The sequence below is a fragment of the Heterodontus francisci genome, chromosome 19 (genome assembly GCF_036365525.1).
Source record: "Heterodontus francisci isolate sHetFra1 chromosome 19, sHetFra1.hap1, whole genome shotgun sequence".
NCBI lineage: Eukaryota > Metazoa > Chordata > Chondrichthyes > Heterodontiformes > Heterodontidae > Heterodontus > Heterodontus francisci.
In genome coordinates, this window is record NC_090389.1 from 62,685,622 (window position 1) to 62,700,248 (window position 14,627).

Here is a 14,627-nt window from a genome sequence, read left to right on the forward strand (position 1 = left end):
GGACATTTAGAAGGTCAAAACGCAATCCATCAGAGTCAGCATGATTTTATGAAGGGTAAATGGTGTTTGACTAATTTGCTAGAGTTCTTCGCAGATGTAACAAGTAAAGTGGATAATGGGGATCCTGTAGATGTAGTATATCTGGACTTCCAGAAGGCATTTGATAAGGTGCCGCACAAAAGGTTAATACACAAAGTAAGATCACAAGGGGTTAGGGGCAATTTATTAGCTTGGATAGAGGATTGGCTAACCAACAGAAAAAAGAGTCGGGATAAATGGGTCCTTTTCTGGTTGGCAAGATGTAACTAGTGCGGTGCCACAGGGTTCGGTCCTTGGGCCCCAACTATTTACAATCTATATTAATGACTTGGATGCAGGGATAGAGGTACTATAGCCAAATTTGCAGATGACACTAAAATAGGTGGGATAGTAAGTTGCAATAAATAAATAAGAAATTTACATATGGATAGGTTAGGTGAATGGGCCAAAATTTGGCAGATGGAGTTTAACATGGATAAGTGTAAGGTTATCCATTTTGGTCGGAAGAATAGAAAGGCAAATTATTTAAATGGAGAGAAACTTCAGAGTGCTTTGGTGCAGAGGGATTTGGGTGTCCTCCTGCATGAATCGCAGAAAACTAGTATGTAGGTGCAGCAGGTAATAAGGAAGGCAAATGGAATTTTGGCATTTATTGCTAAAGGAATAGAGTATAAAAAGTAGGGAAGTGTTGCTGCAACTGTACAAGGCATTAGTGAGACTGCACCTCGAGTATTGCATACAGTTTTGGCCCCCTTACTTGAAGGATGTAGTTGCATTGGAGGCAGTTCAGAGGAGGTTCACTAGATTGATTCCAGAGATGAGGGGTTTGTCTTATGAAGAGAGATTGAGCAATTTCGGCCTTTACTCTCTAGAGTTTAGAAGAATGAGAGAGGATCTAATTGAGGTATATAAGATGATTAAGGGGATTGACAAAGTAGATGTAGAGAGGATGTTTCCTCTGGTGGGGCAATCTAGAACGAGAGGTCATAGTTTTAGGGTAAGGGGTAGCAAATTTAAAACAGAGATGAGGCGAAATTACTTCTCTCAAAGGGTGGTCAATCTGTGCAATTCACTACCCCCAGAGTATGGTGGATGCCGGGACATTGAGTAAATTTGAGGAGGAGATGGACAGATTTTTAATTAGTAATGGGGTGCAGGGTTATGGAGAACAGGCAGGAAAGTGGAGTTGAGGCCAAGATGCAATTAGCCATGATTGTATTGAATGGCGGAGCAGGCACGAGGGGCTGAATTGCCTACTCCTGCTCCTAGTTCTTATGTTCTATGGTGGTGGGGACCATGGGAAATAGCTGAATGGCATTGTCCCCTTGACACTTCTGGCTGAACAATCAGCTGTTAAAATCTGGCCTGAAAAGATCTACCATTTTTGAGCAGGGACCTGAACTAATGCAGCTTTGGAGGAGTGGGCTAGTGCAGGGAGAAAGGCATTGTGCAGCTGGCAGGATGAAAATTATTAGACTGTCAAAATGGTACGAATTTGAGGGATACTGAATACAAAAGTAAAAATAATCAAAGAATTAAAAATAATCTCGATGCAACAGTGGAAGTAAATTGCACTGAAATTACAACACAAACTGGCTGTTCAGTTCAACGAGTTCCTGCTGGTGATTTATCTTCCACACTAGCAGTAGTTTTAATCTCATGTCTGTCTTTCCTGCACCCATATTTCACCTTGTATTGTAGAAAACATGGAGGACGTTCAGAAGAGAAAGAATGCTCCAAGTGTCATCCAGCGAACCAGAGCTTGAAACTACATACAAACACAGTTTTTTTTTTAAAAAAAACCTTTTCACTTTATAAGATAGAGGGTGTTATGATAGGTATGACATTTCTAACATTGAAAGCTCTGTTATTGTGCCACCTATAGGAGTAACAAACAATTGCAGGAAAATGTATGTACTTTTGTAATGAGATTGTGTGCAAGAGCAGGTTGACATAGAAATTTTCAATATAACATGGACCCTTTTATACTGATTTTTAATACATATGGTATTAGTTGCACATTTAGATCAAGTCTAGGTACAAATGTCTGCACATTCAATTTACCCTCATCTGCCAACTTAAAAATTTCACCAATTTGACTGATGCTGGTCAGTTTGGGATTGGAGGATTTCAAATATTTGAGTGATTGGATTGCTTAATTTTTCAACTAATTATTCTTCCTCATTCGTAGTTGCTGACTGATTTCAGTGGCTTTTGATTCATTCATGTTTATGCAGTCTGACAGTGACTTAAAAGCCAATCTTTAATTTTTGCTTTATCGAGGTTTGTCCTCACAAAGATTTGTTAATAGAAACATAGAAAGATTTACAGCACCGAAGGAGGCCATTTGGCCCATTGTGTCTGTGCTGCCTGAAAAAAAAAGCCATTCAGTCTAGTCCCACCTGCCAGCTCTTGGTCCGTAGCCCTGTAGGTTACGGCACCTCAAGTGCATCTCCAGATGCTTTTTAAATGTGATGAGGGTTTCTGCCTCTACCACCCTTTTCAGGCAGTGAGTGCCAGACCCTTACCACCCTCTGGTTGGGAAAAGTACTCCAACGCCCCTCTAACCCCTCCACCAATTAATTTAAATCTGTAGCTCCCTAGTTATTGACCTCTCTGCTAACACAAGTAGATCCTTCCTATCCATTGTTACGGTCAAGTGAGGAGGGGTTGAAGGGCTTTCCTCTTTTCCCTCTCCTTATTTGACCACAACAGGTTTAAATCTTTTTTTAAATTGGATGTACTGGCCAATTCAATAGGTGTTTGGTTCTCGTTATCATCATTGCAAGTAAATAATCAATCGGACAGGATTTCTTGAGTTAACAAAGAAAGAGGTTAACTTTATTGTACCTAAACCGAACTGAGAAAATAATCAACAACACCAACTTTCACACTCTCACATGCACAGGTTACAGAGCGGGGAAAGGTAGATTGGTTGAGGTACAGTCCATAAAAAAGGTCTACAGTTTGAGGAGTTTGGCGATTCGGCTGGCTTCTAGCTGAACACAGTGGTCCGAGGCTTTTAGTTTGAAGGCGTAGATAACTGGTTTGGTGAATCTCTTGGGAGATAGTGATGTGGATGATCTCCGATGGGGTTTCAGATTGTAGCCAGGGTATGCAAAGGTGGTCTGTCAACAAGCAGGATTTGAAAGCTTTGAGAGTGCGAGAGACCGAAACCCCACTTAGGGTCTGCTCATGTCAGAGTCCAGTTGTTTCTCCTCTGCTGCAGAGAAAAATGCCAGCTTAAAAACCACAGATTTTGGGGGTGGGGGAGGGGGTGGAAGCTTATGACATGACAGCCACTTAGTCATCCAACCATAGCAGTTAGCAGTATTTATTTATTTATTTAGAGATACAGCACTGAAACCGGCCCTTCGGCCCACTGAGTCTGTGCCGATCAACAACCACCCATTTATACTAACCCTACAGTAATCCCATATTCCCTACCACCTACCTACATTAGGGGCAATTGCTAATGGCCAATTTACCTATCAACCTGCAAGTCTTTGGCTGTGGGAGGAAACCGGAGCACCCAGCGAAAACCCACGCGGTCACAGGGAGAACTTGCAAACTCCACACAGGCAGTGCCCAGAATCGAACCCAGGTCGCTGGAGCTGTGAGGCTGCGGTGCTAACCACTGTGCCGCCCACTCTGCTTGCTGAGAGAACAAGTAGTTCCTTTTTAAACTTGTTGGGAAATGCACAGACATTTCCTCTCCTCATAGTCCTTTTGTAATGTAGGATACAGTATAGCAAACTTGGTGATCATCTTAAGCTGAAAGGATAACTTTGCTGGCAGCTTGTTTTTTTCAAAAATGTCTTTTTAAAAAAAAAAATAAATTCAAATCTCCAGTCCGTGGATTTTAGAAAATTGTCATTTGGCAAAACACATTGGCGTAACATCACTCTATCTGGACCTCTCATCATAGAATCGAAGTCATTGGCATTTATGGCACAGAAGGAGGTTATTCAGCCCATCAAGTTCGTGCGGGCTCTTCATGGAGCTATTCAGTTAGTCCCACTCCCCCGCTCAGTCCCTGTAACGCTGTGAGTCTATTTCCTTCAAATGGTCATCCAGTCTCCTCTTGAAGTCATTGTCTCCGCTTCCACTGCCCTTGTGGGCATTTTATATGCCTCAATTAAATCTCCCGTCAGCCACCTTTTTTCAAAAGAGAACAAACTGCATCCATCCTCATAACTAAAATTTTTAATTCTTGGCAACATCCTCGTGAATCTTTTCTGTTCCCTCCTTCCCATAACCCATATGGACCAAGAGCTGAAAGGTTGGATTAGGCTGCCCACCTGACCCAGTCCATTGATATCTCCTGCAGTCTACAACTTTCTTCCTCATTATTAACCACATGCTCAATTTTCATTTCATCTGTAAACTTCTTAATTATGCACCCTACATTTAAGACTAAATCATTTGATATATACCACAAACAGTAAGGGACCCTGTACTGAGCCCTGATCTCGGTCTTGGAAACCTGAATTCACCCAATTGTTACGATCTCAGACCGTTGTTATGCTCTTGTGAAGTGCAGCAAATGAAAATGCCAGATTTTAAGCTGAAGAGTTCTAAAACTCCACTTTGTCCACTTTTTAAAAGAAATGTGATGGAAAAAATGGCCACCGAAGGTTAGAAGACATGGCCTTGTATATTCAAGCTGTCATACTGTCTGGCAAGGACAAAAAGATACATTCTAAGCATAGAGATGTTAATTACACCCAACCTGAACCCATCAAGAGACATTTTTGAATTCAGTGTGTTCTCTGAAGCAAAGGTGTGAAGTAGCTACATCCTGGGCCATTGTCGGTCACCACAGGGAGGAAGATCTATGTCTCCCAACAGAGGCAAGATGTGAGACCATTTTGACTTTAAAATTAGCTCTCTGGAGGGAGAGAGCGAGACCCAGGACGAACATCACGAAAGTCGGCCCAACTGAGCTGGGAGAAAATTCACCAGGGAGAAAATCCACCAAGCCAAAAAGGTTCCCTGCTGTGAGTTCTACACTTCAACTTGTGCAACAGAGAACTGAAAGTGGTCCCCTGACTTCAGACTGAAATTTCAACCAACAGAGATATCTACAAACAACCCAGGCCTGCAACTTTAAAAAGAGAAATTGACCTCTGAGAAGATTCAACAGGTTTGCCATAAAACCCATACTTACCCCCTTTTCCTTTCTATCTGTCACTTTGAGTGTGTGTTTGTATGTGCGTGAGTGAACGTGTGTGTGATTGTAACCATTTTGGGAGTGAATATTGCTCAAGAAATGGTTAATTTGTTTTAAACCTACAAGAAAGCCTGTTTGTTTACTTGACAGATAAAACACAAAGGGGTTAAAACCCTAGTAACAAAAACATTGGTCAGTGGGAGTGGAACAGTGGGGGCTACCCACACCCTTGACCGTAACACTTAACATTAAAATACGAGATCTGAACCTCCACACCAATTTAAGGAATTGCGCATCAAGATTCACGTTCTAAGACTTATTAATAAAAACTAAACTAAAAGAAATCCCCATTAACTAAATAGTTCTTTGTAACTACCTGATACCCCAAATTACAAAAAAAGGCATTTTCTTTTTAAAACAGCTGGGAACCTCACACCACACTTATACAATACACAGTCCTCTTTGGCAAAATCTTTGTGGTTAAAAGTCCCAAACTCCTCCCAGTTGCAAGGGTTGGATCTCCCAGATCTTTCTCCAAGTCAGTGTCCTCTTCGCTCACTTCTGACACTTTCGACCTGGATGTTCGTGAGTAAGGCAATTCTTGGTGATGCTGTTGGTCTTTCACTTCTCCGCAAACCTCAACTTTACAAACAATTTCAAGTCTTTGCAGCTTTTTGCTGTATCAGTCTTTGAGAGCAGGTGTTCCCTTTCTCTCTCCCTTGAGGTGTCACTGCTGGTTGTCTTCCATTCCTACATCCTGTTTTGAGGGCGTTACTGCGGGTCTCCCTGCCTTCAGAAAATCTGTTATCTTTACCTGGAATCACAAGTCAGTAGCCTATTGTCCTTTTCCAATCTGCAAAGTCCACAAGTCTGGTTTCAGCAGAGCCACCCAGGCTTTTCATTGTTTCCAGGTGTTGGCAGCTGCGATGCACCTTTGCATTCTCAGAATCACTGACTCCTTGCTTACAACCCAAAAGTTTGGGAGAGTGAAACCCATTGTTCTTCAGGTGCTATATCGCTGCAGTCTCTGTTTTTTCAAAAAAGTCTTTGATCTTGGATCTTTGTTGTCCTGGTAACTAAAATTCTTGTCTTGTCTTTAAGAGGAGTGGATGTGAGGTCACTTGACTTCTCTGACTCCATCTTAAACTTTTAAAAATCTGTTTTTAAAACATAATCATGTTACAAAGTCCAGCTTTCATAACATCCAGCATCCATAGCCTTACAAGTGAGAGAGTTCACCAGCCTTTGTATGACACTGATATGTGCTAGGTACAGGGGACCAGAAATTCTGCAATATTTTGGGGACAAAAGTGCAGTAGTTCCAGAGTGCTGGAACATGGGTAGAAATCAGATAGGTCTGAGTTGCATCTGCTCTAAAATACATACAGAATTCTGGTGGAACTGGATGATGGCAAAACATGTACCTCTGGTACGCAAATGACGAAAAATATGATGGCGAGCAAACCCGCTTTCACAGAAATCATGACGTTTATAACTCACTTATGCCTATAGAAAAGCAGGGCACGTTACCTGCAGGATTTGCCAAACCAGAAAGTGGCCGAGTTCACTGGTCTTGCTCTGAAATGTCACCTTCAATTGGAGTGATTAGAAAAATCTTTTTGCAGCTGTGCTGCTTTTAAAGTATTCTGCAAACTGTTGTATCAAGAAATTTGGAGAAACGGGCCAGCCATAGTTTCTAGTAACAGAGTAATCTGCCAGAAGTTTCTTTAAAGGACAGTTTTTTCGGCCATTTCTGCATCATCTTTAATTTCTATTAGCACTTGAGTTCTTAATGAGACTTTGTACCAAATGTTTGCAAAAAATAATTGCCCCCAGTACTGTTACTGGCACCTATGTTTTCCCAATAGGATTTCGTCAATCAAACATTTTGGGAAGCGGCAAACCTACAGTGAGATGCCAGGTAGGTTTGACTGCACAAAGGAGCTTTGTGCCGATATACACACACCTGTATCTCCAGAAAGAGGTAAATGTACCTCATTTAGGAGACAGTTTCTGAATGCAGAAGCTGCTCTTTACAAAGGAAACTTGAGACAAGCAGGCTGATGGCATCAATAAGAATGTTTGACGCGCAACAGTTATGGTATGTGCTAATTTTAGTAGCAGCATGTGAAAGAAGGGATGCCCAGAGTGATCAACCACCAGCGTATGCTGATTGGCTGCACCCATCAAGGTGCTTCAGTCTCTGGCATACCTTCCTGGCAGTGACTGTGAGTAACAGTCTTCACAGCTGAGTCAGCAGAAAGGATAGCCAGGTTTGTGGCAATGCAAGCAGCATGGGATGGTGTAACCAGTGATCATGATTAGCTGTGCCTCCAGCCTCAACTCCACCTCCATGAAAGCCTGCTGCAGTGGTGGCCATGGTGACTGTTCTATGGAATGGCTCACAAGGTGACTGTATTTACAAGCACATTATGCAGCACCAGCTCCACTTCAGCAGGCCTGCTCCATCACTTGCCAGCAGATTCATAACTGCACATCGAATTTCCTTTACTCATTTTTGTTCACTTTTTTATAGTCTTTCCATCAACCTTGGCAAAGCCTTCTAATGGGCTGACTCAAATTTCAGTTTTCCATTGTTCATATGCTCCCTTCACATTGAAATTGTGAATATTACATAAATGGCTGACCCCAAAGAATTAAGTGTTATTAGCACATTCTCATTCTGATAGATTTGCACTAGTTTTCGTTCATGTAGGATGCACTTGCACCAATGGTGTTTTTTGGCCACATTGAGTCGAAGTAGTACCTGAATAGATTTTTGTTGTAAGCTATCTGGTTAGATGTCCTTTTTTTTCCAGAATCTGATTCAAGATCACGTAATAAATCTCCAGCATATAACTGTTGCAGTGACATTTGTCAGCAAGCATTGCAATAGGGGGAGAAACATATGCTTTGGCCTGAAATTCATTCCTATATAGGATTGCTTTCTGCTAATACCTTGTTGAAATTAATAATTTTATGCTAGATTTTCTGAGCAACATTTTCTGGGCAACAGCAAGATTCACCGTCACAAGTGTGGCACATAATCTATTGTGAACTCCTACAAGCGAGGATATCTGGAGACATAACTATAGACATTGTGTATATAGTCTGGACTCATAATAAAAACGAAATACTGCAGATGCTGGAAATCTGAAATAAAAACAAAGTGCTGGAAATACTCAGCAGGTTTGGTAGCATCTGTGGATGGATCACTGGTTTGAATGAAAGGTCACAGACCTGAAACGTTAACTCTGTTCCTCTGTCCACAGATACTGCCATGTCTGCTGAATATTTCCAGCACTTTGTTTTTATTTTCATCTAGACTTATACTGGTTTCCTGTATCCAATTCTTGCTTTCATCCTTATTTCCCAGATTCTTTAAACAATATGGACAGAAGAAACCAGAATTATCTTGATGAGCCTTTATTGGGCTTGGACATCTAAGTAAAAATTATAATTTTCATGCTGGTTTACAGGGTGGATTTGCTATCGCAGGTGCTTGAACAACAATGTCAGGACCCTCCTCATTCTTCAAGTTAAGTTACCCTTCTCATGTTATGCTCTGGGTGTCCTTCCCTTCTGTCACCTGATCTGGTAAATAGATTAGCGCTTCTCTTTTGATTAATTAAACATATTCGCTTCATTTTTTTAGTGTAGTTACAGTAGTATCAACATATAATTTCACTTGGGTGAAAATAATTGCGTGGCTAGTGTGTAGAGATGGACAGAAAGAATGCACAGATATAATATCAGCAATATTTAAGGTTCTAGTGCACACATAATTGTTATGCAGTTCTAGTGTATGTGAAGGATAATTCAATCAAATAAAAATTCTACATAATCTAGCTCTCAATCTGGGTTCAGATGTTCTGCTTCTCTACTTTGACTATTTGCATTTATTTAATAATGTATCACAGGACATGCTTTAAGATTCTTTACAGTGAAAGAAAAATGAACAAATAAACTGTATAAAATGATACTGAACAATGGCAGGAAATGCCATAAAGGTGAGTTTTGATGGTGTTTTTGGAAGTTTGACATAGACGTGGCAAGGTTGAGGGGTTGAAGGAGGAAGTTTCAGACATCAGAGCTGAAGGTTCTGTCACCAAAGTTGGGAGAAGGTAAGATGCACAAAAAGCCAGAATTAGTCTGAAGGGAATGGGAGGGGATGCAGGCCTGGAGAGGGTTGCAGAGGTAGGGTGGGCAAATTTATTGAAGGTTATTGCATTCGTGGACAGGGAGTTGGTGTTAATTGATGAGGATGGCAGGAATGATGGGAGTGTAGGACAGGATACAGGTGACTGAATTTTGTATAAGTTAGGGTTTATGGAGGGTAAGTATGCAAAGCTGGCAGGAAGATGTTTACAATCATTGAGTCTAGAGGTGGCAAAAGTATGGATAAGAACTCCGAGGAAATTTTTAGCAAATGGAGTCTGTTTTTGAATGTTTGGCACAAATAGCTTGCGCACCTGCTTGTCCAGTGTGCCATTTGAGCTGTGATTAAACTGTTGTGTATTTATATCTGTTATTGGGTCACCATCTCGGATCATGCTTTTCAAAATTTCTCGCTATATTGCCTTAAGCTACTAAACAGAATCAGGCACAGATATTGCCTTTTTTTTTGTTGATTCTTTTTGTACTTATCAAGATGCTGAAGAAATGCAACAGTTTCTTCTTCCATGCACCCAGTGAACAGAATTGAGCCTTTCTAAGCCAGGTATCACCTGCCTGGTGCAGAGTAAACCTTTCCACTTTGCCTTGGAGGCAACTTCAGAGTATTGTCTACTTTACCAAGGTAACATTTCCATTTCCCACATTCGTCATCCTTGTAGACTGTTTAAGTAAGTCTTGACAATTCTTGTGCTGTAGGCCCATGTTTTCTTGCAGCTGTGTTAAGCCTTAGAAATAAGGCAATGTAAAAGGAAGGTGCATGGCATCATAAATATTGGCAATTATTTTTTTCCCCTGTGCTTTGCACCTGGAAATGAACACTTCACTGGACAGAAAAAGGGCAAGGTAATTCACCCAATAGTATAGCATTTCTGTTAAAGGCTGTCTGTTAAGTGATCATATGAATAGCTCTTGATGAAAATGCATATATTTTTCAGACAGTTTCCATCCATATATATGGACAAAGGAACTTTATAATGGAAAAAGTGATAGTGACAAAAACATGGCAGTAGGAAGTCGAGCAGCAGAGACAGGTAGTGTGTGCAGATGTGCATAAGTCATTGAAGGCGGCTGGACAGGTTGAGAGAGTGGTTAATAAAGCCTACGGTATCCTGGGCTTTATTTATAGGGGCATAGAGTACAAGAGCAAGGAAGTTATGTAGAACTTGTATAAGACACTATTTCAGCCTCAGCTGGAGTATTGCGTCCAGTTCTGGGCGCTGCACTTCAGGAAAGACATGAGGGCATTGGGGAGAGTACAGAAAAGATTCATGAGAATGGTTCCAAGGATGAGGAACTTCAGTTATGAAGATAGATTGGAGAAGTTAGGACTGTTTTCCTTGTAGAAGAGAAGGCTGAGAGGTGATTTGATAGAGGTATTCAAAATCATGAGGGGTCTGGACAGAGTAGATAGGGAGAAACTGTCCCCACTCATGAAAGAATCAAGAATAAGAGGGCACAGATTTAAAGTATTTGGTAAAAGAAGCAAAAGTGACATGAGGAAAAACTTTTTCAGAGCGAGTGGTTAAGGTCTGGAATGCACTGTCTGAGAGTGTGGTGGAGGCAGGTTCAATTGAAGCATTCAAAAGGGAATTAGACTGTTACATGAAAAGGAAGAATGTACAGGGTTACGGGGAGAAGGTGGCGGCATGGAACTGAGGGAGTTGCTCTTTCAGAGAGCCAGTGCGGACACAATGAGCCGAATGGCCGCCTTCTGCGCTGTAACAATTCTATGATTCTCTAATAAATTATAGATATGTATGTATATTTCAACAGATACTGCCATGGCTACAAGAATTTCCTTACATCCTGAACTGCCTTACTCTTCATTAGAACACAGGAGATATATTATAACTTCAGACAAAGGTAAATTTAAAATAATGTTTTAACAAACTAGGTTTAGCCATTTTGGTACTGAACTACTAAGCCAGAGGTGGTGAGTTCAAATCGCACCATTGCAATGGTGTGAAATTGAATTCAGTTTGTCTTTTTTCTGCACCAGAAAAAAATTGGCATGAAAAGTGCCGATTTGTTAAAAATGCAATTGGTTTGTAATGCCTTTTTGGGAGGGGAACCTGACAGTCCCCACTGGTCTGGCCTGTGTATAATTTCAGTTCAATTTTATGTGGTTGAGCTTTCATGCCTAATAGCCTTTGTAAGTCACTGCTTTGTGAAAAATAACTGTTATGGTACCAATCCAGGCATCATATATTTGGGCAGCTCAGAATAGGAAATAAATGTTGCCCTCTGCCCATTACCTGCAATGTGAAATTTAAATGTTACATAATTTGCAACAAAGTAGTCAAGCTCAAAAGTTACTTGGGAAATACTGTTCTTGCAGCGCATGCATATGTGTTTAACATTTTAAAAATAAACTTCAGTTCCAATTTTAATAGAAACCGAACTTTTAATACAACTGGTAGTCATGAGATGTTTCACTGCTGCATTTAAAATATGTTAATGGAGATGCAAGTTAATGTCCAAACAGATAATTTTGCATTTGCTGGCCTAGTTAGAACAATTAGTTCTGTCTTTCTTGAATCAAAATGAATTGTGTACTTTGGAGTGAACCGTGGTAAAAGTAAACTCAATTAAAATACTTGGCAGTGAGGTAAACCGTATTATTGATGATTGTAAAAATAGGTTGCATTTATATAACACTTTTGGGGGGGGAAAATATCTTAAGGCAGTTCACAGAAGAGTGTGGACACCAAACTTTTACATTGATTAGGAGAGATGACCAAAAACTTTGTTAGGCGAAGAAATTAAAGTTGTGTTACTGGTGTCTTCAGATGTTCAGTGTCACAACAATTTTTAACTAACCTGTTTTAAAAAGGTCCTTAACAAATTTCACTTCAAGCGAGCCTCCACCCACAGTGCAAGTTTTGATCATTAAGTTGGCTACATGATGGGCCCTGAAACTTGGCCTGATCAGGTAGACTTCTTAAATGGTGAACCAAATCTCTTAAAAGAGCTTCTATCTCATTTAGATTTTGCACTAAACAGCCACATGCACACAAGCCAAACTCATTGGGCAAACTGTTATTGTGCGAAGAGCCAGTTTAAATCCAGAAGTGAGCATATAGCACAAACGTGAATGTGGGCTGCTCCCAAGTTGCCAGTGCGAGTCCACCTGTGTGCCATGAGTCAACTCCAGCGCAATTATGCCATTTTCATAAAATTGTAGCGATAGAGTGTACATGGACGTGCTAGACAAATCAATCTGTTTTAACAGCTACATGTATAGTACTTAAATGTGAGATTTTCTTTGAAATATAATGCAAGAAATTACAGTGCAGAATTCCCCCAAATATTAGCATCATTCTCAATCAGCCCAATATCAATAAAAGATTAATATCTGCTTATGATCAACTTTTTAATGGAAAATTTCAGAAGGGTGTAAAGTTATTTTTAAGCTGGCTATTCCTGTTTTTGAAGCAATTTGTCCTGTTGGCATTGCTCATGTATCACGTTTCAGGCAATATGAATATTCAAGTTTTACATAATTGCAGTACTGTCTGGGTATATAGAAAACAGTTTTGCAAGGTTTTAAATAATTGATTGTCAATGTAAGATTTTTTTCTGCTGTTCTATCCAGAGAAGTAGTTTATTATGATCCCATTGCATATTCTACGTTTATAGTAGTCAAATTACACAATGGATCTGGCAATAATGATTAATCTTTCCTCACTTGCTGCATTGATACACAGAAGCATAATGCTTCTGAACATGGTATGAATCAGCTGCAAAATTGACCTATTGGACTGCTGTAGATATTGCCGAATACTAGAATATAACTTTCCCAAGCTGCAGCACTACAAAGAAAGCTGCAGCCACAGACTGACATAATTGGCTTTGCAGTTTGTTACTATGGAAACCCCTTAGCCTCTCCTAAAGGACTGATGTAGACTATCAGAATATCATCAGATTGTAGTGCAACTTCAACACTGTAATTTGTTGTTTTTACATGCTATTGCTGTTCAATACTGCCAGTTTCAAGGCTTGAGTATTTCAAGCACATCACCATGCAGGGATCTTCTAGAAGGCATTCAGCAGTGGAGTATTTGAGCAGCTTCATTCAGAATCAGAAGCGCTCTGCTTCTGATAGCCTGGGTAGAGTTTTGCAGAGGCGTCGGAGCTCAGCCATAGAGATGCTTTCGTCTTCCACTCACCGGGTTATGGTTGCTATATCTTCAGTCAGTATTGAAGAGGCCAAAACCAGCCTATCACCAGGAAAAAGTAAATGCTTTACTGTGATGCTGTGATTTAGACTTCCAGTATAATAGAAGTTTACATTATTTTAAAACAGGAATATTTTTAGATTTTTGGTTTTTTATGTTTAAAGAGTGTTCATTTTTAGAGTATATGTACTGTTTCATACATGTTTTTATATAATCTGTGGAAGATTGACTTGAATGTTGATGCATCTAGTTTTATTTTTAAACCAAAGTAGTAGCTGTGAAATAGGTGTATGTAAATTTGTACCTCAATACACAAACATTTATACTAAATGTTAGAGGGTTAATGTTAAAGGGAGATTGAGCCTTGCCCACTTGGGCAGATATCGGGAGTTTTACTGGACAGAAAGTTGTGGGAAACACTAGCTTTAATTTCTGATGTGCATTCATTGCTCGGCAAGGCTCTCCATTAGGGTGTGATTTTGTAAAATTATTACATATAAATTAGTATTTTTGAAAGTTGATTATTTACTTCATCTATATTTTATATATCGTTTTTTAAATAGTTTTTCATAAATCTTGTTAAACTATGTCTTTTAATATTCTGAGTTTTTGTCTCAACAATTAATGTGCATCTGGGATGAGAATTTCTGCCAAATGGCAGATTTCTCACATTGGGGTTTCAGAAATCCACCATTGGCTTCTCTGTTTCCAACCATAAAAGACAGGCTTTAAAAAAAATTGGAACCGTCAGTTCGCTGACCATACTGATTCTTTTTTTTAAAGCCGACCATCCCAGGGTTGGATGGGATAGTTAGTGAGTGTGTGTGTGTGTGTGTGTGTAGTTGGATAGGGTATGGTGTGTTGGGGGGGGGGGCATGCAGTGGCAAGTTGGTTGGGGTACTGTGTGCATGGGGGAAGTTGGATGGGGTACAGTGTGCATGTGGAAGGCCAGTTGGATGGGGTACTGGTGGGTATGTGTGTATGTTTCTGGATGGGGTACAGTGTGTGTGGGTGTGAAAGGGAGAGGAGTTGGATGGGGTACAGTGTATGTGGGTGTGAAA

The 14,627-nt window shown here is 40.3% G+C and overlaps 1 protein-coding gene across 12 annotated transcripts in view; it reads left to right on the top strand.

Moving 5' to 3' along the window:
* Nucleotides 1-14,627, top strand: part of ptpdc1a (protein tyrosine phosphatase domain containing 1a) — a 179,691-nt gene that overhangs the window by 95,040 nt on the left and 70,024 nt on the right. For 3 of the 12 annotated variants that reach the window (XM_068051770.1, XM_068051778.1, XM_068051782.1), the window contains 2 exons: nucleotides 8,692-8,749; nucleotides 11,160-11,251. In XM_068051770.1, coding sequence (XP_067907871.1) covers nucleotides 8,692-8,749; nucleotides 11,160-11,251 — 150 coding nt within the window. Of the gene's footprint in view, nucleotides 1-8,691; nucleotides 8,810-9,863; nucleotides 10,011-10,108; nucleotides 10,420-11,139; nucleotides 11,252-14,627 lie in introns of those variants that run through there. The other 9 variants (XM_068051771.1, XM_068051780.1, XM_068051775.1 and 6 more) reach the window with 6 other exon arrangements.